The following is a 24,193-nucleotide window of genomic DNA, read 5'->3' as shown; positions in this document are numbered from 1 at the left end:
AACAGTTGATCGGGGAAGTTCTAGCAGGGCAGAAATGTGACAAACTGACTTGTTGGAAAGGTGACATCCTATGATGGTGCCACATTGAAAGTCACTGAGCTCTGCAGTAAGGCCATTTTATTCCAGACGTTTGTCTCTGGAGATTGCATGGCTGTGTGCTCGAATTTATACACCTGTCAGAATGGGTGTGGCTGAGGTAGCCGAATCCACTAAGTTGAAGGAGTGTCCACATACCTTTGTATATATAGTGTACCTCTTCTCAAGACAACTTAACATCATAGGAATAGTTTATATTTCAAAGCTATTGTTTTATGCACATTTAACTGCTGTGGTGAGCGACAATCAAAAATGTCTATAAAGTCCAAGTGATTTTAAACCGAACTTCACTTCCTAGAATGTTTTTCTTTCTCTATATTGTACAAAACAGGTGTGTGTGTGTGTACATTATGTGCACATGTTTGCACGTGTGTGTGTGTGGTGTGGTTATGGGGTGTGAATGGATAGTACCTAAGGAGCCACTGCAAATCCAAACAATGGCCTCTGAGTCATGTTCTGAGGCAAAACCTTTTCTGTGTCTATAACATAATGTTCATATCATTATGTTCATTAGTGTTGTCTATGTATTTTCCTTTACTTACAGTTGCGGGCACCAAAAAGCTATATTTAAAAAAAATATGTTTTATTTTTTTTTACAAATGATCACTTGCACCGTGTTACACATATTGCAGCAATGATTCTTCTAGCAGCAGGGCATGACCTAACTTTTTAGTGTCCCGCATCTGAAAAAAATGTATAAATAAACTTTACTTTTATCATATGTATTTATTTATCTATTTCCATGTCGTTCTGTAATTCAGTATCATTAACGATCATGTTCTGGTTTATTTCTGATTGTGATCTAAACTGATTTCCTCCAGTAACCAGAGGGTGTGGATATGATGTGTCTCCCTGTCTGTCTTCCTGTCTCCCCGTCTGTCTTCCTGTCTCCCCGTCTGTCTTCCCGTCTCCCCGTCTGTCTTCCTGTCTCCCCGTCTGTCTTCCTGTCTCCCCGTCTGTCTTCCTGTCTCCCCGTCTGTCTTCCTGTCTCCCCGTCTGTCTTCCTGTCTCCCCGTCTGTCTTCCTGTCTCCCCGTCTGTCTTCCTGTCTCCCCGTCTGTCTTCCTGTCTCCCCGTCTGTCTTCCTGTCTCCCCGTCTGTCTTCCTGTCTCCCCGTCTGTCTTCCTGTCTCCCCGTCTGTCTTCCCGTCTCCCCGTCTGTCTTCCCGTCTCCCCGTCTGTCTTCCCGTCTCCCCGTCTGTCTTCCCGTCTCCCCGTCTGTCTTCCCGTCTCCCCGTCTGTCTTCCCGTCACCCCGTCTGTCTTCCCGTCTCCCCGTCTGTCTTCCCGTCTCCCCGTCTGTCTTCCCGTCTCCCCGTCTGTCTTCCCGTCTCCCCGTCTGTCTTCCCGTCTCCCCGTCTGTCTTCCCGTCTCCCCGTCTGTCTTCCTGTCTCCCCGTCTGTCTTCCCGTCTCCCCGTCTGTCTTCCCGTCTCCCCGTCTGTCTTCCCGTCTCCCCGTCTGTCTTCCCGTCTCCCCGTCTGTCTTCCCGTCTCCCCGTCTGTCTTCCTGTCTCCCCGTCTGTCTTCCTGTCTCCCCGTCTGTCTTCCTGTCTCCCCGTCTGTCTTCCTGTCTCCCCGTCTGTCTTCCTGTCTCCCCGTCTGTCTTCCTGTCTCCCCGTCTGTCTTCCTGTCTCCCCGTCTGTCTTCCTGTCTCCCCGTCTGTCTTCCTGTCTCCCTGTCTTCCCGTCTCCACGTCTGTCTTCCCGTCACCCCGTCTGTCTTCCCGTCTCCCCGTCTGTCTTCCCGTCTCCCCGTCTGTCTTCCTGTCTCCCCGTCTGTCTTCCCGTCACCCCGTCTGTCTTCCCGTCTCCCCTCCTGTCTTCCTGTCTCCCCGTCTGTCTTCCTGTCTCCCCGTCTGTCTTCCTGTCTCCCCGTCTGTCTTCCTGTCTACCCGTCTTTCTTCCTGTCTCCCCGTCTGTCTTCCTGTCTCCCTGTCTCTCCTCCCGTCTCCCCGTCTGTCTTCCCGTCTCCCCGTCTGTCTTCCCGTCTCCCTGTCTGTCTTCCCGTCTCCCCGTCTGTCTTCCCGTCTCCCCGTCTGTCTTCCTGTCTCCCCGTCTGTCTTCCCGTCACCCCGTCTGTCTTCCCGTCTCTCCTCCTGTCTTCCTGTCTCCCCGTCTGTCTTCCTGTCTCCCCGTCTGTCTTCCTGTCTCCCCGTCTGTCTTCCTGTCTCCCCGTCTTTCTTCCTGTCTCCCCGTCTGTCTTCCTGTCTCCCTGTCTCTCCTCCCGTCTCCCTGTCTCTGCTCCCTTCTCCCTGTCTCTCCTCCCGTCTCCCTGTCTCTGCTCCCGTCTCCCTGTCTCTCCTCCCGTCTCCCTGTCTCTGCTCCCGTCTCCCTGTCTCTCCTCCCGTCTCCCTGTCTCTCCTCCTGTTTCTCTGTCTCTCCTCCCGTCTCCCTGTCTCTCCTCCTGTTTCTCTGTCTCTCCTCCCGTCTCCCTGTCTCTGCTCCCGTTTCCCTGTCTCTCCTCCCGTCTCCCTGTCTCTCCTCCCGTCTCCCTGTCTCTGCTCCCGTCTCCCTGTCTCTGCTCCCGTCTCTGCTCCCGTCTCCCTGTCTCTCCGTCCGTCTCCCTGTCTCTCCTCCCGTCTGCCTGTCTGTCTTCCTGTCTATCTCCCTGTCTGTCTTCCTGTCTCTCCTCCTGTCTGTCTCCCCGTGTGTCTGTCTCCCCGTGTGTCTGTCTCCCCGTGTGTCTGTCTCCCCGTGTGTCTGTCTCCCCGTGTGTCTGTCTCCCTGTCTGTCTGTCTGTCTGTCTGTCTGTCTGTCTGTGTTGTCTTCTGCTCTGTGTTCTGTGTGTTTAATGTGTCTGTGTTGGTGGGAGGGTTTATGTCTCGAAGATATCAATGGTATGCTGTGTTGGTGGGCTACCTTAGATATCATTGGTATGCTGTGTTGGTGGGCTACCTTAGATATCATTGGTATGCTGTGTTTTGCTGGGCTGCCTAAGATATCATTGGTATGCTGTGTTGGCATGCTGCCTAAGATATCATTGGTATGCTGTGTTGGCATGCTGCCTAAGATATTATTGGTATGCTGTGTTGGTGGGCTTCCTAAGATATCATTGGTATGCTGTGTTGGCATGCTGCCTAAGATATTATTGGTATGCTGTGTTGGTGGGCTTCCTAAGATATCATTGGTATGCTGTGTTGGTGGGCTGCCTAAGATATCATTGGTATGCTGTGTTGGTGGGCTGCCTAAGATATCATTGGTATGCTGTGTTGGCATGCTGCCTAAGCTATCATTGGTATGCTGTGTTGGTGGGCTGCCTTAGATATCATTGGTATGCTGTGTTGGCATGCTGCCTAAGATATCATTGGTATGCTGTGTTGGTATGCTGCCTAAGATATCATTGGTATGCTGTGTTGGTGGGCTTCCTAAGATATCATTGGTATGCTGTGTTGGTGGGCTGCCTTGCTGTCACTATGCATGGCTTTTGTCATATTTATATTACATCAAATTACAGTTTACATGCACACAAGCACACACACTTACTCACCTACACAGACCCTGACTGGTACGTGTCCCTGCAGGATAAAGGGTGGGGGCCAGGCGTGGGGGGCCAACCAGGATGGAGTAGTGAACAGTCAGCCAGGGGCCCGTGTGGTGGACGAACGTGAACAGATGGCAATCAGTGGGGGCTTCATCCGCAGGTGAGTGTGTTCCTGTATTAGTAAGAGTGTGTGTGTGTGTGTGGACTCCCTCTGCCACTCCGAAGCTACCGTTAGTTTCATGGAATATCCGATGTGTGTTTCCAGGGTAACAGACGATGCCCGGGAGAATGAGATGGATGAGAACCTGGAGCAGGTGGGCGGTATCATCGGTAACCTGCGTCACATGGCCCTGGACATGGGCAACGAGATCGACACCCAGAACCGGCAGATCGACAGGATCATGGACAAGGTACTGTCCATTACGTTGACGATGACAAATCATTCCATACATTTTCAGCGTTAGCGATTGGCAGCCCATCCTTGAGTTTGACAATCCAAAGATTTATCCATTGGTAGTTGATTGCTTGAAAGATTTATCATCTCAATTCTCTCTCTCTCTCTCTCTCTCTCCTCAGGCTGATTCCAACAAGACCAGGATTGATGAAGCCAACCAGCGCGCCACGAAGATGTTAGGCTAAGCTGCAGCGACAAGTGCTTTAAACCCCCCGTCAGCCCCCCCCCCCGTCACCCCTGCACCCCTCTCAAGCATGTCATGGGGTGGTGCGAACATGCTTTTATCATGGGACTTTTGCTGCATTTATAACCAAGCGGAAAGGTGGTATTTACCACATACGACTGGAAAGAAATCCACTTGAATGCCCCTCCAACTGGTAATTACTAGTGGGAAACACGTCTATCATCCCTGAGCTCCCACATGGTGACCTCGAGTTCACCTACTAAGGAAATGGCCTCTATAACAGCATTTTCGGCAGTTAAATGTAACAAGAAACATTATTTATAAAAAAGTACATATATTAATATGATTTTTGAACAGTTTGCAAGCATGATGGCTTTACTTTTAGTTTATGGTTGACTCAGCTTGTTGGCAATTAGCCAATCTGCATTTCTCAACGTGGCCAAAGCATGTGAACCAACTAGTATTTACAACTTCACAAATGGTAATTGTCAGCTTCTCACTTGGTAACGAATGTAGCATTACTCAGTAGGTTTGCACACATGCACATATCAGACTGCCCTTCTCCTCTTCTTCCTATTGTAAATGTTGTTCTGTGTCATCGGTCTTTGGCTTTTATTAAAATGAGTCCTGGTTAATCGTCTCGTCCTCTACCCTCCACTCTCTCTCCTCCTAAAGATGTTCCTCTACCCTCCACTCTCTCTCCTCCTAAAGATGTTCCTCTACCCTCCACTCTCTCTCCTCCTAAAGATGTTCCTCTACCCTCCACTCTCTCTCCTCCTGAAGATGTTCCTCTACCCTCCACTCTCTCTCCTCCTAAAGATGTTACTCTACCCTCCACTCTCTCTCCTCCTAAAGATGTTCCTCTACCCTCCACTCTCTCTCCTCCTGAAGATGTTCCTCTACCCTCCACTGTCTCTCCTCCTAAAGATGTTCCTCTACCCTCCACTCTCTCTCCCCCTAAAGGTGTTCCTCTACCCTCCACTCTCTCTCCTCCTAAAGATGTTCCTCTACCCTCCACTATCTCCTCCTAAAGATGTTCCTCTACCCTCCACTCTCTCCTCCTAACCTCCTAAAGATGTTCCTCTACCCTCCACTCTCTCTCCCCCTAAAGGTGTTCCTCTACCCTCCACTCTCTCTCCTCCTAAAGATGTTCCTCTACCCTCCACTCTCTCTCCTCCTAACCTCCTAAAGATGTTCCTCTACCCTCCACTCTCTCTCCCCCTAAAGGTGTTCCTCTACCCTCCACTCTCTCTCCTCCTAAAGATGTCCCTCTACCCTCCACTCTCTCTCCTCCTAAAGATGTTCCTCTACCCTCCACTCTCTCTCCTCCTAAAGATGTTCCTCTACCCTCCACTCTCTCTCCCCTAAAGGTGTTCCTCTACCCTCCACTCTCTCTCCTCCTATAGGTGTTCCTCTACCCTCCACTCTCTCCTCCTAAAGATGTTCATCTACCCTCCACTCTCTCTCCCCCTAAAGATGTTCCTCTACCCTCCACTCTCTCTCCTCCTAAAGGTGTTCCTCTACCCTCCACTCTCTCTCCTCCTGAAGATGTTCCTCTACCCTCCACTCTCTCTCCTCCTGAAGATGTTCCTCTACCCTCCACTCTCTCTCCTCCTAAAGATGTTCCTCTACCCTCCACTCTCTCTCCTCCTAAAGATGTTCCTCTACCCTCCACTCTCTCTCCCCCTAAAGGTGTTCCTCTACCCTCCACTCTCTCTCCTCCTATAGGTGTTCCTCTACCCTCCACTCTCTCCTCCTAAAGATGTTCATCTACCCTCCACTCTCTCTCCCCCTAAAGATGTTCCTCTACCCTCCATTCTCTCTCCTCCTAAAGGTGTTCCTCTACCCTCCACTCTCTCTCCTCCTGAAGATGTTCCTCTACCCTCCACTCTCTCTCCTCCTGAAGATGTTCCTCTACCCTCCACTCTCTCTCCTCCTAAAGATGTTCCTCTACCCTCCACTCTCTCTCCCCCTAAAGATGTTCCTCTACCCCCCACTCTCTCTCCTCCTAAAGATGTTCCTCTACCCTCCACTCTCTCTCCCCCTAAAGGTGTTCCTCTACCCTCCACTCTCTCTCCTCCTAAAGATGTTCCTCTACCCTCCACTCTCTCTCCTCCTAAAGATGTTCCTCTACCCTCCACTCTCTCTCCTCCTAAAGATGTTCCTCTACCCTCCACTCTCTCTCCTCCTAAAGATGTTCCTCTACACTCCACTCTCTCTCCCCCTAAAGGTGTTCCTCTACCCTCCACTCTCTCTCCTCCTAAAGATGTTCCTCTACCCTCCACTCTCTCCTCCTAAAGATGTTCCTCTACCCTCCACTCTCTCTCCCCCTAAAGGTGTTCCTCTACCCTCCACTCTCTCTCCTCCTAAAGATGTTCCTCTACCCTCCACTCTCTCTCCCCCTAAAGATGTTCCTCTACCCTCCACTCTCTCTCCTCCTAAAGATGTTCCTCTACCCTCCACTCTCTCTCCTCCTAAAGATGTTCCTCTACACTCCACTCTCTCTCCTCCTAAAGGTGTTCCTCTACCCTCCACTCTCTCTCCCCCTAAAGATGTTCCTCTACCCTCCACTCTCTCTCCTCCTAAAGATGTTCCTCTACCCTCCACTCTCTCTCCTCCTGAAGATGTTCCTCTACCCTCCACTCTCTCTCCCCCTAAAGATGTTCCTCTACCCTCCACTCTCTCTCCTCCTAAAGATGTTCCTCTACCCTCCACTCTCTCTCCTCCTAAAGATGTTCCTCTACCCTCCACTCTCTCTCCTCCTAACCTCCTAAAGATGTCCCTCTACCCTCCACTCTCTCTCCTGAAGATGTTCCTCTACCCTCCACTCTCTCTCCTCCTGAAGATGTTCCTCTACCCTCCACTCTCTCTCCCCCTAAAGGTGTTCCTCTACCCTCCACTCTCTCTCCTCCTAAAGATGTTCCTCTACCCTCCACTCTCTCCTCCTAAAGATGTTCCTCTACCCTCCACTCTCTCTCCCCCTAAAGGTGTTCCTCTACCCTCCACTCTCTCTCCTCCTAAAGATGTTCCTCTACCCTCCACTCTCTCCTCCTGAAGATGTCCCTCTACCCTCCACTCTCTCTCCCCCTAAAGATGTTCCTCTACCCTCCACTCTCTCTCCTCCTAAAGATGTTCCTCTACCCTCCACTCTCTCTCCTCCTAAAGATGTTCCTCTACACTCCACTCTCTCTCCTCCTAAAGGTGTTCCTCTACCCTCCACTCTCTCTCCCCCTAAAGATGTTCCTCTACCCTCCACTCTCTCTCCTCCTAAAGATGTTCCTCTACCCTCCACTCTCTCTCCTCCTGAAGATGTTCCTCTACCCTCCACTCTCTCTCCCCCTAAAGATGTTCCTCTACCCTCCACTCTCTCTCCTCCTAAAGATGTTCCTCTACCCTCCACTCTCTCTCCTCCTAAAGATGTTCCTCTACCCTCCACTCTCTCTCCTCCTAACCTCCTAAAGATGTCCCTCTACCCTCCACTCTCTCTCCTGAAGATGTTCCTCTACCCTCCACTCTCTCTCCTCCTGAAGATGTTCCTCTACCCTCCACTCTCTCTCCTCCTAAAGGTGTTCCTCTACCCTCCACTCTCTCTCCCCCTAAAGATGTTCCTCTACCCTCCACTCTCTCTCCTCCTAAAGGTGTTCCTCTACCCTCCACTCTCTCTCCTCCTAAAGATGTTCCTCTACCCTCCACTCTCTCTCCTCCTAAAGATGTTCCTCTACCCTCCACTCTCTCCTCCTGAAGATGTCCCTCTACCCTCCACTCTCTCTCCCCCTAAAGATGTTCCTCTACCCTCCACTCTCTCTCCTCCTAAAGATGTTCCTCTACCCTCCACTCTCACTCCTCCTAAAGATGTTCCTCTACACTCCACTCCCTCTCCCCCTAAAGGTGTTCCTCTACCCTCCACTCTCTCTCCTCCTAAAGATGTTCCTCTACCCTCCACTCTCTCCTCCTAAAGATGTTCCTCTACCCTCCACTCTCTCCTCCTAACCTCCTAAAGATGTTCCTCTACCCTCCACTCTCTCTCCTCCTAAAGATGTTCCTCTACCCTCCACTCTCTCTCCTCCTAAAGGTGTTCCTCTACCCTCCACTCTCTCTCCTCCTAACCTCCTAAAGATGTCCCTCTACCCTCCACTCTCTCTCCTGAAGATGTTCCTCTACCATCCACTCTCTCTCCTCCTGAAGATGTTCCTCTACCCTCCACTCTCTCTCCTCCTAAAGGTGTTCCTCTACCCTCCACTCTCTCTCCTCCTAAAGATGTTCCTCTACCCTCCACTCTCTCTCCTCCTAAAGATGTTCCTCTACCCTCCACTCTCTCTCCTCCTAAAGATGTTCCTCTACCCTCCACTCTCTCTCCCCCTAAAGATGTTCCTCTACCCTCCACTCTCTCTCCTCCTAAAGATGTTCCTCTACCCTCCACTCTCTCTTCTCCTAAAGGTGTTCCTCTACCCTCCACTCTCTCTCCTCCTAACCTCCTAAAGATGTCCCTCTACCCTCCACTCTCTCTCCTGAAGATGTTCCTCTACCCTCCACTCTCTCTCCTCCTGAAGATGTTCCTCTACCCTCCACTCTCTCTCCCCCTAAAGATGTTCCTCTACCCTCCACTCTCTCTCCTCCTAAAGGTGTTCCTCTACCCTCCACTCTCTCCTCCTAACCTCCTAAAGATGTCCCTCTACCCTCCACTCTCTCTCCTCCTAAAGATGTCCCTCTACCCTCCACTCTCTCTCCTCCTAAAGGTGTTCCTCTACCCTCCACTCTCTCTCCTCCTAAAGATGTTCCTCTACACTCCACTCTCTCTCCCCCTAAAGGTGTTCCTCTACCCTCCACTCTCTCTCCTCCTAAAGATGTTCCTCTACCCTCCACTCTCTCCTCCTAAAGATGTTCCTCTACCCTCCACTCTCTCCTCCTAACCTCCTAAAGATGTTCCTCTACCCTCCACTCTCTCTCCCCCTAAAGGTGTTCCTCTACCCTCCACTCTCTCTCCTCCTAAAGATGTTCCTCTACCCTCCACTCTCTCTCCTCCTAAAGGTGTTCCTCTACCCTCCACTCTCTCTCCTCCTAACCTCCTAAAGATGTCCCTCTACCCTCCACTCTCTCTCCTGAAGATGTTCCTCTACCATCCACTCTCTCTCCTCCTGAAGATGTTCCTCTACCCTCCACTCTCTCTCCTCCTAAAGTGTTCCTCTACCCTCCACTCTCTCTCCTCCTAAAGATGTTCCTCTACCCTCCACTCTCTCCCTCCTAAAGATGTTCCTCTACCCTCCACTCTCTCTCTCCTAAAGATGTTCCTCTACCCTCCACTCTCTCTCCCCCTAAAGATGTTCCTCTACCCTCCACTCTCTCTCCTCCTAAAGATGTTCCTCTACCCTCCACTCTCACTCCTCCTAAAGGTGTTCCTCTACCCTCCACTCTCTCTCCTCCTAACCTCCTAAAGATGTCCCTCTACCCTCCACTCTCTCTCCTGAAGATGTTCCTCTACCCTCCACTCTCTCTCCTCCTGAAGATGTTCCTCTACCCTCCACTCTCTCTCCCCCCTAAAGATGTTCCTCTACCCTCCACTCTCTCTCCTCCTAAAGGTGTTCCTCTACCCTCCACTCTCTCCTCCTAACCTCCTAAAGATGTCCCTCTACCCTCCACTCTCTCTCCTCCTAAAGATGTCCCTCTACCCTCCACTCTCTCTCCCCCTAAAGGTGTTCCTCTACCCTCCACTCTCTCTCCTCCTAAAGATGTTCCTCTACCTCCACTCTCTCCCCCTAAAGGTGTTCCTCTACCCTCCACTCTCTCTCCTCCTAAAGATGTTCCTCTACCCTCCACTCTCTCCTCCTAAAGATGTTCCTCTACCCTCCACTCTCTCCTCCTAACCTCCTAAAGATGTTCCTCTACCCTCCACTCTCTCTCCCCCTAAAGGTGTTCCTCTACCCTCCACTCTCTCTCCTCCTAAAGATGTTCCTCTACCCTCCACTCTCTCTCCTCCTAAAGGTGTTCCTCTACCCTCCACTCTCTCTCCTCCTAACCTCCTAAAGATGTCCCTCTACCCTCCACTCTCTCTCCTGAAGATGTTCCTCTACCCTCCACTCTCTCTCCTCCTAAAGATGTTCCTCTACCCTCCACTCTCTCTCCTCCTAAAGATGTTCCTCTACCCTCCACTCTCTCTCCTCCTAAAGATGTTCCTCTACCCTCCACTCTCTCTCCCCCTAAAGATGTTCCTCTACCCTCCACTCTCTCTCCTCCTAAAGATGTTCCTCTACCCTCCACTCTCTCTCCTCCTAAAGGTGTTCCTCTACCCTCCACTCTCTCCCTCCTAAAGGTGTTCCTCTACCCTCCACTCTCTCCTCCTAACCTCCTAAAGATGTCCCTCTACCCTCCACTCTCTCTCCTGAAGATGTTCCTCTACCCTCCACTCTCTCTCCTCCTAAAGATGTTCCTCTACCCTCCACTCTCTCTCCTCCTAAAGATGTTCCTCTACCCTCCACTCTCTCTCCTCCTAAAGATGTTCCTCTACCCTCCACTCTCTCCCCTAAAGATGTTCCTCTCCCTCCACTCTCTCTCCTCCTAAAGATGTTCCTCTACCCTCCACTCTCTCTCTCCTGAATATGTTCCTCTACCCTCCACTCTCTCTCCCCTAAGATGTTCCTCTACCCTCCACTCTCTCTCCTCCTAAAGATGTTCCTCTACACTCCACTCTCTCTCCCCCTAAAGGTGTTCCTCTACCCTCCACTCTCTCTCCTCCTAAAGATGTTCCTCTACCCTCCACTCTCTCCTCCTAAAGATGTTCCTCTACCCTCCACTCTCTCCTCCTAACCTCCTAAAGATGTTCCTCTACACTCCACTCTCTCTCCCCCTAAAGGTGTTCCTCTACCCTCCACTCTCTCTCCTCCTAAAGATGTTCCTCTACCCTCCACTCTCTCCTCCTAAAGATGTTCCTCTACCCTCCACTCTCTCCTCCTAACCTCCTAAAGATGTTCCTCTACCCTCCACTCTCTCTCCTGAAGATGTTCCTCTACCCTCCACTCTCTCTCCTCCTAAAGATGTTCCTCTACCCTCCACTCTCTCTCCTCCTAAAGATGTTCCTCTACCCTCCACTCTCTCTCCTCCTAAAGATGTTCCTCTACCCTCCACTCTCTAAAGATGTTCCTCTACCCTCCACTCTCTCTCCTCCTAAAGATGTTCCTCTACCCTCCACTCTCACTCCTCCTAAAGGTGTTCCTCTACCCTCCACTCTCTCTCCTCCTAACCTCCTAAAGATGTCCCTCTACCCTCCACTCTCTCTCCTGAAGATGTTCCTCTACCCTCCACTCTCTCTCCTCCTGAAGATGTTCCTCTACCCTCCACTCTCTCTCCCCTAAAGATGTTCCTCTACCCTCCACTCTCTCTCCTCCTAAAGGTGTTCCTCTACCCTCCACTCTCTCTCCTCCTAAAGATGTTCCTCTCCACTCTCTCTCCCCTAAAGATGTTCCTCTACCCTCCACCTCCAAAGATGTTCTCTACCCTCCACTCTCTCTCCTCCTAAAGATGTTCCTCTACCCTCCACCCTCCTAAAGATGTTCCTCTACCCTCCACTCTCCTCCTAAAGATGTTCCTCTACCCTCCACTCTCTCCCCTAAAGGTGTTCCTCTACCCTCCACTCTCTCCTCCTAACCTCCTAAAGATGTTCCTCTACCCTCCACTCTCTCTCCCCTCCTAAAGATGTCCCTCTACCCTCCACTCTCTCTCCTCCTAAAGATGTTCCTCTACCCTCCACTCTCTCTCCTCCTAAAGGTGTTCCTCTACCCTCCACTCTCTGTCCTCCTAAAGATGTTCCTCTACCCTCCACTCTCTCTCCTCCTATAGGTGTCCCTCTACCCTCCAAAGATGTTCCTCTACCCTCCACTCTCTCTCCTCCTAAAGATGTTCCTCTACCCTCCACTCTCTCTCCTCCTGAAGATGTTCCTCTACCCTCCAAAGATGTTCCTCTACCCTCCATTCTCTCCTCCTAACCTCCTAAAGATGTTCCTCTACCCTCCACTCTCTCCTCCTAACCTGCTAAAGATGTTCCTCTACCCTCCACTCTCTCCTCCTAACCTCCTAAAGATGTCCATCTACCCTCCACTCTCTCTCCTCCTAAAGATGTTCCTCTACCCTCCAAAAGATGTTCCTCTACCCTCCACTCTCTCTCCTCCTAAAGGTGTTCCTCTACCCTCCACTCTCTCTCCTCCTAAAGGTGTTCCTCTACCCTCCACTCTCTGTCCTCCTAAAGATGTTCCTCTACCCTCCACTCTCTCTCCTCCTATAGGTGTCCCTCTACCCTCCACTCTCTCTCCTCCTGAAGATGTTCCTCTACCCTCCACTCTCTCCTCCTAAAGATGTTCCTCTACCCTCCACTCTCTCCTCCTAACCTCCTAAAGATGTTCCTCTACCCTCCACTCTCTCCCCCTAAAGGTGTTCCTCTACCCTCCACTCTCTCCTCCTAACCTCCTAAAGATGTTCCTCTACCCTCCACTCTCTCCTCCTAACCTCCTAAAGATGTCCCTCTACCCTCCACTCTCTCTCCTCCTAAAGATGTTCCTCTACCCTCCACTCTCTCTCCTCCTAAAGGTGTTCCTCTACCCTCCACTCTCTGTCCTCCTAAAGATGTTCCTCTACCCTCCACTCTCTCTCCTCCTATAGGTGTCCCTCTACCCTCCACTCTCTCTCCTCCTGAAGATGTTCCTCTACCCTCCACTCTCTCTCCTCCTAAAGATGTTCCTCTACCCTCCACTCTCTCTCCTCCTGAAGATGTTCCTCTACCCTCCACTCTCTCCTCCTGAAGATGTTCCTCTACCCTCCATTCTCTCCTCCTAACCTCCTAAAGATGTTCCTCTACCCTCCACTCTCTCCTCCTAACCTCCTAAAGATGTTCCTCTACCCTCCACTCTCTCCTCCTAACCTCCTAAAGATGTCCATCTACCCTCCACTCTCTCTCCTCCTAAAGATGTTCCTCTACCCTCCACTCTCTCTCCTCCTAAAGATGTTCCTCTACCCTCCACTCTCTCTCCTCCTAAAGGTGTTCCTCTACCCTCCACTCTCTCTCCTCCTGAATATGTTCCTCTACCCTCCACTCTCTCTCCTCCTATAGATGTTCCTCTACCCTCCACTCTCTCTCCTCCTGAATATGTTCCTCTACCCTCCACTCTCTCTCCTCCTATAGATGTACCTCTACCCTCCACTCTCTCTCCTCCTGAATATGTTCCTCTACCCTCCACTCTCTCTCCTCCTATAGATGTTCCTCTACCCTCCACTCTCTCTCCTCCTAAAGATGTTCCTCTACCCTCCACTCTCTCTCCTCCTAAAGTACATAGTGCTTCTTTGATGGCTTTAGGTCACTTGTGAAGATCTGTTTCTGTCTCACTTGTTTCCGTTTCTTTTTTTTATGTACAGTAGATATGTATTATATAAACTGTATTTACATCATTACTCTGATACGACAACTACTATTGCTTTACATGAGCCGGACACTGCGTCACTACATGTGGTTCCTTCAATAAGTCAGTGTTATGTCCATGTCAGACACTGGTGGTCTGTTGTTGTTGTTGTTGTAATGCTAAAGGAAAAAACTAACCATTACAAGTCCATTCTCACAAAACATTGTCAACTTCCTCCCAGACTCTCCCATTGTAAAATAAAATAGCCATTTGGACAATGTGCAACTGTACTGGGAACATGACCAGTGGTACACGTCTATTTCAGCCCCCCCCCCCTCAGATAGGCCTGGAGATGGAATGAGCTGGGAGGGGCTGGGAAGAGTTGGAAGGGGCTGGGAGGAGTTGGAAGGGCCTGGGAGGAGATGGAAGGGGCTGGGAGGTGGGAGGGTCAGGAAGGTAGGAGGAGGTGGGAGGGGCTGGGAGGAGGTGGAAGGGGCTGGGAGGAGGTGGAAGGGGCTGGGAGGAGGTGAGTGTCTGGGAGGAGGTGGGAATAGCTGGAAGGGGCTGGAAGGTGGGAGGACCTGGGAGGTGGGAGGGGCAGGAAGGTAGGAGGAGGTGGGAGGGGCTGGAAGGAGGTGGGAGGGGCTGGGAGGAGTTGGAAGGGGCTGGGAGGAGGTGAGTGTCTGGGAGGAGGTGGAAATAGCTGGAAGGGGCTGGAAGGTGGGATGAGGTGGGAGGACTTGGGAGGTGGGAGGAGCAGGGAGGTAGGAGGTGGTGGGAGGGGCTGGAAGGAGGTGGGAGGGGCTGGAAGGAGGTGGGAGGGGCTGGAAGGAGATGGGAGGGGCTGGGAGGAGTTGGAAGGGGCTGGAAGGAGGTGGGAGGGGCTGGAAGGAGATGGGAGGGGCTGGAAGGAGATGGGAGGGGCTGGAAAGACATGGGAAGGGATGAAAGCAAGTGAAAGAGGGAGAGAACAACAACAACCAGTCTTTGATTCCTTAACCCAGGTGGGCTCCAATGCAGTAGCAGCCATTCATGGTTGTCCGGCTCAACCTCTCTGTCTTACTCCCATTGATGTACAGTAGCCCCGCGTGTGTTATGCATGTCCGTCAGCAGATAGAACTCAACATCTTATGAATTAGACTAAAGACTAAACTCTAGAAGTAACATCTGTAGGTAACACAGCATGCCCAGCAGTGTGTAGGACACTCCCATGCTGAGAGAATAGCCTGCTTCCTGCCACTCTGCAATAGTGCCACTCTTTTTGTTCACACATATCTCTCCAGATTGTGCCCATCGTTGAAAAAATGCCAATAAAAACAACTGTAGAACAAAAATGTATTTATTATTTTTGTATTTTATTATTTCAAATGTATTCACTGTTGTGTCCTGGAGCACCGGGTAGCCTAGTGGTTAGAGTGTTGGGCTGTTAACCGGAAGGTTGCAGGATCACATCCCCGTAGCTGACAAGGTCAAAATCTGTTGTTCTGCCACTGAACAAGGCTGTTGGTCCCTGGTAGGCTGTCATTGTAAATCAGAATTTGTTCATGCCAGGTTAAATTAAAAATTTAAAAACTAGACTGGAAAAGGTAAAGACTGATACTACACACAGGCAACACTCCACATGAAAGGAAGGAGAGGACTGACATTACAATAATGGATATCCACTTTGGGCCTTGGCCTTAAAGTGGATTAGGGCTTGCTGTCACTAAGAACACACAAACAGCTCATCCCTGAATGTGATGAGACAGGCTGATATTTAAAAGTGGAGTCAAATAAAACAGACATTATAATTGACCTTAATCCTAGACTCAAATATTGGAAGGAAGCCCCAACATGTTTGGTACAGGGTTAGCTGACCAGTCCACTAGCCCCAACATGTTTGGTACAGGGTTAGCAGACCAGTACACTAGCCCCAACATGTTTCAGACAGGGTTAGCTGACCAGTACACTAGCACCAACATATTTCAGACAGGGTTAGCAGACCAGTCCACTAGCCCCAGCATGTTTGGTACAGGGTTAGCTGACCAATACACTAGCCCCAACATGTTTGGTACAGGGTTAGCTGACCAGTACACTAGCCCCAACATGTTTCAGACATGGTTAGCTGACCAGTACACTAGCACCAACATATTTCAGACAGGGTTAGCAGACCAGTCCACTAGCCCCAACATGTTTCAGACAGGGTTAGCAGACCAGTCCACTAGCCCCAGCATGTTTCAGACAGGGTTAGCAGACCAGTACACTAGCCCCAACATGTTTCAGACAGGGTTAGCAGACCTGTCCACTAGCCCCAACATGTTTCAGACAGGGTTAGCAGACCAGTCCACTAGCCCCAACATGTTTGGTAACAGGGTTAGCAGACCAGTCCACTAGCCCCAACATGTTTCAGACAGGGTTAGCTGACCAGTACACTAGCCCCAACATGTTTGGTACAGGGTTAGCAGACCAGTACACTAGCCCCAACATGTTTGGTACAGGGTTAGCAGACCAGTCCACTAGCCCCAACATGTTTCAGACAGGGTTAGCAGACCAGTACACTAGCCCCAACATGTTTCAGACAGGGTTAGCAGACCAGTCCACTAGCCCCAACATGTTTCAGACAGGGTTAGCAGACCAGTCCACTAGCCCCAACATGTTTGGTACAGGGTTAGCTGACCAGTACACTAGCCCCAACATGTTTGGTACAGGGTTAGCTGACCAGTCCACTAGCCCCAACATGTTTGGTACAGGGTTAGCAGACCAGTCCACTAGCCCCAACATGTTTCAGACAGGGTTAGCTGACCAGTACACTAGCCCCAACATGTTTGGTACAGGGTTAGCAGACCAGTACACTAGCCCCAACATGTTTGGTACAGGGTTAGCAGACTAGTACACTAGCCCCAACATGTTTCAGACAGGGTAAGCAGACCAGTACACTAGCCCCAACATGTTTGGTACAGGGTTAGCTGACCAGTACACTAGCCCCAACATGTTTGGTACAGGGTTAGCAGACCAGTACACTAGCCCCAACATGTTTGGTACAGGGTTAGCAGACCAGTCCACTAGCCCCAACATGTTTCAGACAGGGTTAGCAGACCAGTCCACTAGCCCCAACATGTTTGGTACAGGGTTAGCAGACCAGTACACTAGCCCCAACATGTTTGGTACAGGGTTAGCTGACCAGTCCACTAGCCCCAACATGTTTGGTACAGGGTTAGCAGACCAGTCCACTAGCCCCAACATGTTTCAGACAGGGTTAGCTGACCAGTACCACTAGCCCCAACATGTTTGGTACAGGGTTAGCAGACCAGTACACTAGCCCCAACATGTTTGGTACAGGGTTAGCAGACCAGTCCACTAGCCCCAACATGTTTGGACAGGGTTAGCAGACCAGTACACTAGCCCCAACATGTTTCAGACAGGGTTAGCAGACCAGTCCACTAGCCCCAACATGTTTCAGACAGGGTTAGCTGACCAGTACACTAGCCCCAACATGTTTGGTACAGGGTTAGCAGACCAGTACACTAGCCCCAACATGTTTGGTACAGGGTTAGCAGACTAGTACACTAGCCCCAACATGTTTCAGACAGGGTAAGCAGACCAGTACACTAGCCCCAACATGTTTGGTACAGGGTTAGCTGACCAGTACACTAGCCCCAACATGTTTGGTACAGGGTTAGCTGACCAGTACACTAGCCCCAACATGTTTGGTACAGGGTTAGCTGACCAGTACACTAGCCCCAACATGTTTGGTACAGGGTTAGCAGACCAGTACACTAGCCCCAACATGTTTCAGACAGGGTTAGCAGACCAGTCCACTAGCCCCAACATGTTTGGTACAGGGTTAGCTGACCAGTACACTAGCCCCAACATGTTTGGTACAGGGTTAGCAGACCAGTACACTAGCCCCAACATGTTTCAGACAGGGTTAGCAGACCAGTCCACTAGCCCCAACATGTTTGGTACAGGGTTAGCTGACCAGTACACTAGCCCCAACATGTTTGGTACAGGGTTAGCTGACCAGTCCACTAGCCCCAACATGTTTGGTACAGGGTTAGCAGACCAGTCCACTAGCCCCAACATGTTTCAGACAGGGTTAGCTGACCAGTACACTAGCCCCAACATGTTTGGTACAGGGTTAGCAGACCAGTACACTAGCCCCAACATGTTTGGTACAGGGTTAGCAGACTAGTACACTAGCCCCAACATGTTTCAGACAGGGTAAGCAGACCAGTACACTAGCCCCAACATGTTTGGTACAGGGTTAGCTGACCAGTACACTAGCCCCAACATGTTTGGTACAGGGTTAGCTGACCAGTACACTAGCCCCAACATGTTTGGTACAGGGTTAGCTGACCAGTACACTAGCCCCAACATGTTTGGTACAGGGTTAGCAGACCAGTACACTAGCCCCAACATGTTTGGTACAGGGTTAGCAGACCAGTACACTAGCCCCAACATGTTTGGTACAGGGTTAGCAGACCAGTCCACTAGCCCCAACATGTTTCAGACAGGGTTAGCAGACCAGTACACTAGCCCCAACATGTTTCAGACAGGGTTAGCAGACCAGTCCACTAGCCCCAACATGTTTGGTACAGGGTTAGCAGACCAGTACACTAGCCCCAACATGTTTGGTACAGGGTTAGCAGACCAGTCCACTAGCCCCAACATGTTTGGTACAGGGTTAGCTGACCAGTACACTAGCCCCAACATGTTTGGTACAGGGTTAGCTGACCAGTCCACTAGCCCCAACATGTTTGGTACAGGGTTAGCAGACCAGTCCACTAGCCCCAACATGTTTCAGACAGGGTTAGCTGACCAGTACACTAGCCCCAACATGTTTGGTACAGGGTTAGCAGACCAGTACACTAGCCCCAACATGTTTGGTACAGGGTTAGCAGACCAGTCCACTAGCCCCAACATGTTTCAGACAGGGTTAGCAGACCAGTACACTAGCCCCAACATGTTTCAGACAGGGTTAGCAGACCAGTCCACTAGCCCCAACATGTTTCAGACAGGGTTAGCTGACCAGTACACTAGCCCCAACATGTTTGGTACAGGGTTAGCAGACCAGTACACTAGCCCCAACATGTTTGGTACAGGGTTAGCAGACTAGTACACTAGCCCCAACATGTTTCAGACAGGGTAAGCAGACCAGTACACTAGCCCCAACATGTTTGGTACAGGGTTAGCTGACCAGTACACTAGCCCCAACATGTTTGGTACAGGGTTAGCTGACCAGTACACTAGCCCCAACATGTTTGGTACAGGGTTAGCTGACCAGTACACTAGCCCCAACATGTTTGGTACAGGGTTAGCAGACCAGTACACTAGCCCCAACATGTTTCAGACATGGTTAGCTGACCAGCCCACTAGCCCCAACATGTTTCAGACATGGTTGGCTGACCAGTCCACTAGCCCCAACATGTTTCAGACAGGGTTAGCTGACCAGTACACTAGCCCCAACATGTTTCAGACAGGGTTAGCTGACCAGTCCACTAGCCACAACATGTTTCAGACATGGTTAGCTGACCAGTACACTAGCCCCAACATGTTTCAGACAGGGTTAGCTGACCAGTCCACTAGCACCAACATGTTTCAGACATGGTTAGCTGACCAGTACATAACCTCCACCCTGGAGCACTTTTAACAGACCCAGGAAGGAATGTTCAGAAAGAAATGTGTCATCATGAGGGTGAGGGGTCAACGGGGTCACCTAGATGCAGAGGAAGAGACTACTAGTTCTGGTATGAGATGGATGATTGGGAGTGTGGTTATTCATCCTGCAAACAATGGAAGCTTTTGGAGATGAGATAACAACTTGAGATGATAACTTGCACCAACAACATCTATTGGAATGACAAACAACGACAAATGTAGCTTTTGATCAGAATTCACATCTCTGAAAGAGGCAGTTATTTCAGTGTTACCATGAACTTAAATCATTGATTTGCTGTTGGTTTCAACCTCAAAATCAACGCAGAAAAGTCTGCATACAAGGAGAAGTCTATTTTCAGTCTCCATACATGTCCTGTACCTTTAGTTATACCACAGCATTGTTAAATACTTGTTTCCGATTGGCTTGAAGGCTATAAACCTCAAAGCCTAAGCCATTGGGCGGAACTGTTTTAAGGTCATACCATCGATCATTCAGCTAATTGATTTTGAATTTTAGGACACTTTTAGAAATTAAAAAATGATATTAAAAAATTATTTGAGAAAAAATTAATTTGGCCTTAACTACTATAGTTCTTTACTACTACATCTCTATACTACTATATCTCTTTCCTACTATATCTCTATACTACTACATCTCTATACTACTACATCTCTATACTACTACATCTCTATACTACTATATCTCTTTAAATAGGAAAAACACCAAAGGGGATGAATACACACGGCTACGGACCCAGGAACGGAAACGACTACGAGTAGGAACACAGCACATGAGACAACCATAACAGCAGCAAGACACACACTTCAGTGCAGCTGTGGTTGGGAGAGAGTAACATCGGCAAGGGGGTTAAGGATCCATCAAGGGAGGAAAAGGTGCTTGGGAGAGCAGAGACAGGGACCTCGCGTTGACCAGTACTTCTTACGAAGCAGCCAGTCAAATCAGTCGAATGAAGCACAGCGACGGGACGCTGAGTTCTCAGAGCATCAGCACCCCTGTAACGGAGGAGAATAAACACAAGTACAGAAATGCCGGTGGATGAACTCACACAACCACAGAGACCTCTAAAAGAGGAAAAGATCAAAGGGTACAGACAGAGTGTGAAGTGGCCCAAAGCTGTTGAAAAGAGAGAGTGGGAAACAATCAACAACGACCTGACAAAAATCTTGGAACAACAGGTAGGAACAGCAGAGAAAAAGCTTGAAAGGATGGGAGACATTATCTACCACTACGGAGAAGAGCGCTTTGGAGTAAACGAAAGGAGAAGTGGCAAGACACCACCCCCGCCAGCCAAATCTAGGAGACAGCAAGAGATTGAGATACATGTCAGAGCGAGAAGGCAGCTGAGAAAGCAGTGGAAGAAGGCCTCTGATGCAGAGAGAGACGGTCTCATGCTCCTCCAAGCAGACATCATATGTCGGCTGGCAACCTTGCGAAGAGCGGAAAACTTAAGAAAACTTCGTAGGAAGAAGGAACACTCAAGAACACGGTTCTATTAAAAAAAACGTTACGTTTGTCAAAGACCTCTTCGCAAAGGAAAGGTGCGGAATCCTAAAAACTCCAAAGCCTGAACTGGAAGAACACCTGGAAAAGGTCCACCAGGACATGAAAAGGCAGATAATCATCCCACATGACATCCCACCTATTCAACCACCAGAATTCAATCTGGACACTGACCCTCCAAAATGTTGTCATATGAGCAAGAGCGGCCTCTGCTCCTGGGCCTAATGGAGTACCATACAAGCTCTACAAGAACGCCCCGGATGTTCTACGCTTTCTTTGGAGGCTCATGAGGATAGTGTGGCAGAAGGAAATAATACCAAAGGCATGGTGAAGGGCTGGTGGTGTGCTAATCCCGAAAGAGAAGGATGCGACAGACATCAGTCAATTCCGACCAATCTCCCTTCTCAACGTTGAAGGGAAGATCTTTTTCAGTATAATTGCACAGAGGCTGTCCACTTACCTGGAAAGGAACAAGTACATTGATACTTCTGTACAGAAAGCAGGCATTCCTGGTTTCTCTGGTTACCTGGAACATACTAGTATGATTTGGCACCAGATTCAAACAGCTAAGAAGGACAAGAGAGACCACTATGTCATATTCCTCGACCTGGCCAATGCCTTTGACTCGGTTCTCCATTAACTCCTCTGGGAATCCTTCAACATTTTCCACATACCAGAACCCATCACTACACTGGTAAAGGCATATTTCCAAGACCTGCAATTGTGTTTCACAACACCTGACTTCACAACAACATGGCAGCGCTTGGAAGTAGGCATAATGGCAGGCTGTACAATGTCACCTCTGGCCTTCACTATGGCCATGGAAGTCATCATCAGGGCATCGAGATGGGTGGTCGGTGGTGAGAGAACTAAGGAAGGGCTCCGTCTCCCACCTATCCGAGCATATATGGATGATATGACTACACTGACCACCACTGCAGCATGCACCAGGCGGCTACTTGCAAAACTGCAGGATAATATCAAGTGGACCCGGATGAAAATCAAGCCAAGTAAATCTCGAAGCATCTCCATAGTCAAGGGACAGCTTAAAGATGTTAGGTTCTGCATTGGAGATGACCTGATACCAACGGTGTCTGAGCAACCCGCCAAGAGCCTGGGTAGATGGCACAACGAAAGCCTCTGGGATAAAGATCAAGTGCAGCAAGTAAGGTAGGATATCACCGACGGTCTTGAGAACATCAACAAGACCCTACTGCCTGGGAAGCTCAAGCTTTGGTGCCTACAGTTTGGACTTCTCCCCCGGGTAATGTGGCCACTCACCGTCTATGAGGTCCCAATAACAACAGTGGAGAAGATGGAGCGAACCATTACCTCATACGTGAAGAAATGGCTGGGTGTCCCACGATGCCTGAGTAACATCGGCCTCTATGGAAAAAGGGTCCTTGAACTACCTCTTACAAGTCTAACGGAGGAGTACAAGTGCTCTAAAGTAAGACTTCAGATGACATTGAAGAACTCCAAAGACCAGACCATTAGTAAGGCTGCACCTCCCCTACAAACTGGATGGAAATGGAAATCATCCAAGGCTGTGCAGCAAGCAACATCAGCCCTGAGACACCAAGACATTGTGGGGAATATCCAGCATGGAAAAGGAGGCTTTGGCCTGGCAGCAAGCAAACCAATGTTCCATAAGGCAACAACATCTGAATGCAGGAAGCTGGTGGTCGAGGAGGTGCGCAGACAGGAGGAGACTGCAAGAAGTACAAAGGCTGTCTTGCCTTGCTAAACAAGGGCAATGGACGCGGTGGGAAGGCCTGGAGAGGAGAAAGATCAACTGGAGTGAGCTTTGGCAAATGGAGGCAAGCAACATCAGCTTCATCATAAGAGCTGTTTATGATGTGCTTCCATCACCAAAAAACCTACATCAATGGTATGGCGAGGACCCGACCTGCCCCCTCTGCCCAGCTCCAGCGACTCTCAGGCATATAATGACAGGTTGCAGGACCAGCCTCTCACAAGATCGCTACACCTGGAGGCACAATCAGGTCCTCAAGAGCCTGGCTGCAGCACTTGAGACCAAGAGGAGTGCAACCAATTCATTATCTCCAAAAACAATTAATCCCGTCAAAACAACAACATTCATCTGGGAGAGACAGAAAGGGCCCAAGGATCCTCCTACGAAGCCAGAAACTGGACATCTAGCCATGGCCCGGGACTGGAAGATGCTTGTCGATATTGGCCAGCAACTCAAATCCACCTGAGATTGCTTCTACCAACCTTAGGCCAGACATGGTACTCTGGTCCCCTTTATGAAAGGCTGTCTACATCATAGAGCTCACAGTCCCATGGGAAAACTCTGTTGAAGAGGCCTATGAGCGTAAGAAACTGCATTACACAGAGTTGACAGCAGACGCAGCTCAGCGTGGCTGGAATGCAAATGTCTGGCCAGTTGAAGTGGGATGCAGAGGATTTGTGGCTTCTTCCACCATCAGGTTTCTGAAAGAACTTGGAATCCATGGACAGGCTCTGCGGCAGACCGTCAGAGCAGTTTCTCAAGCAGCTGAAAGAGGCAGCCAGTGGATCTGGATCAAAAGGAAGAACCCTCCTATAACTTCATGACCCTCCAAAGAACAACAGATCCCTCCAACTTGAGGAGGGCATTATGCGGTCAGCTGTAGGACTGGCTCAGGAAGAGGACGCCCCTGCCTTGCATAGTCCCGTGGGACATATTAATTGGGCATGGGACACAAGCTAAGGCTTGATCACCCTTTAGCTGGCCACCTTTGATGAGGGTGTTTAGTGATTAAAGGCCGAAACACCCACTGATTTGAAGGCACACTACTGAGGATGTGTCCCAAAATTGACATCTTAACCCGGTCAAAGAAATAAACCTCCCATGCCACTCTGTCAACATCACGGCAAATCTCATGTGAGTGCATACCATCTATTGGCACAATGGACAGTTTTAACAGCTCGTCCCGTGTTTTATGATTCCAAAGCACTGTATGCTTAAATCCTCAGTTATTTTTATGCCCACTAGAGTAAATGTTTATTTTATTTTAAATGATTTAACTTTTATTTAACTAAACAAGTCAGTTAGGAACAAATGATTATTTACAATGACGGCCTACACCAGCCAGACCAGGACGACGCTGGGTCTATTGTGCGCAGCCCTACGGGACTCCCAATCACGGCCGGTTGTGATACAGCCTGGAATCAAACCAGGGTCTGTGTTTCGCCTCTAGCACTGAGATGCAGCGCTGCACTACTCTTATCACAGATGGGGCACTGGGCATGCCTTTCCCTATTGTGTGTTCACTTGTGGGCTGTAAGGTCAGATTTTTAGACCAAAGCGCTCTCCACAGTCAGAACAAATATAAGGTCTTTCTCCCTGATGTGGTAGCTTTTAATTCTTTGGAACGTGAAAAACTTTTGTCACAAATAGGACATTGATGAGGCTTCTTTCCAGTGTGTGTGTACAG

General features: G+C 49.8%; 2 protein-coding genes and 1 long non-coding RNA gene across 54 annotated transcripts in view; 2 read left to right on the top strand and 1 right to left on the bottom strand.

The window, feature by feature from the left end:
* LOC127915830 (synaptosomal-associated protein 25-B-like) overlaps nucleotides 1–4,280 on the top strand; it is a 92,194-nt gene extending 87,914 nt beyond the window's left edge. For both annotated transcript variants that reach the window (XM_052496429.1, XM_052496430.1), the window contains exons 6-8: nucleotides 3,614–3,733; nucleotides 3,839–3,983; nucleotides 4,150–4,280. In XM_052496429.1, coding sequence (XP_052352389.1) covers nucleotides 3,614–3,733; nucleotides 3,839–3,983; nucleotides 4,150–4,212 — 328 coding nt within the window. In that variant the 3' untranslated portion in view covers nucleotides 4,213–4,280. The remainder of the gene's footprint in view (nucleotides 1–3,613; nucleotides 3,734–3,838; nucleotides 3,984–4,149) is intronic.
* A 1,074-nt stretch (nucleotides 4,281–5,354) lies between these two features.
* On the top strand, nucleotides 5,355–13,605 carry LOC127915828 (proline-rich protein 36-like). Of its 50 annotated transcripts, none has more exons than XM_052496406.1 (13): nucleotides 5,641–5,723; nucleotides 5,760–5,903; nucleotides 6,118–6,261; nucleotides 6,370–6,441; nucleotides 6,584–6,727; nucleotides 7,163–7,412; nucleotides 7,521–7,849; nucleotides 8,726–8,947; nucleotides 9,132–9,239; nucleotides 10,083–10,190; nucleotides 10,304–10,483; nucleotides 12,412–12,483; nucleotides 13,486–13,605. In XM_052496406.1, the coding sequence occupies exons 1-12, from the start codon at nucleotides 5,652–5,654 to the stop codon at nucleotides 12,481–12,483; spliced, it is 1,845 nt and encodes a 614-aa protein (XP_052352366.1). In that variant the 5' UTR covers nucleotides 5,641–5,651; the 3' UTR covers nucleotides 13,486–13,605. The 50 variants fall into 50 exon arrangements, 30 of the variants coding, with proteins under 30 accessions (XP_052352379.1, XP_052352377.1, XP_052352376.1 ...); XM_052496404.1 differs by lacking the exon at nucleotides 13,486–13,605 and adding an exon at nucleotides 13,306–13,451; XM_052496403.1 differs by lacking the exon at nucleotides 13,486–13,605 and adding an exon at nucleotides 13,234–13,381.
* Nucleotides 7,818–13,520, bottom strand: LOC127915831 (uncharacterized). 2 transcript variants are annotated; one of them, XR_008092440.1, is made up of 6 exons: nucleotides 13,384–13,520; nucleotides 12,587–13,347; nucleotides 11,014–11,161; nucleotides 10,552–10,692; nucleotides 8,203–9,274; nucleotides 7,818–7,876 (listed from the first exon to the last, which is right to left on the bottom strand). It is a non-coding gene; the product is annotated as an uncharacterized LOC127915831 (long non-coding RNA). The 2 variants fall into 2 exon arrangements; XR_008092441.1 differs by having other exon boundaries at nucleotides 12,587–13,311.
* Nucleotides 13,606–24,193: the final 10,588 nt, after the last annotated feature.

This window comes from Oncorhynchus keta, chromosome 35, assembly GCF_023373465.1.
Source record: "Oncorhynchus keta strain PuntledgeMale-10-30-2019 chromosome 35, Oket_V2, whole genome shotgun sequence".
Classification (NCBI taxonomy): Eukaryota; Metazoa; Chordata; class Actinopteri; order Salmoniformes; family Salmonidae; genus Oncorhynchus; species Oncorhynchus keta.
This window is presented reverse-complemented; position numbering and strand designations above follow the sequence as displayed.

Bases quoted from the DNA above. Each gene is read 5' to 3' on its own strand.
- LOC127915828 (XM_052496399.1), top strand. From the start codon at position 5,652: ATGTTCATCTACCCTCCACTCTCTCTCCCCCTAAAGATGTTCCTCTAC. The intron at 6,442-6,583 runs GTGTTCCTCTAC...CTCCTCCTAAAG, and splicing joins CACTCTCTCTCCCCCTAAAG to ATGTTCCTCTACCCTCCACT. The intron at 8,948-9,131 runs GTGTTCCTCTAC...AACCTCCTAAAG, and splicing joins CACTCTCTCTCCTCCTAAAG to ATGTTCCTCTACCCTCCACT.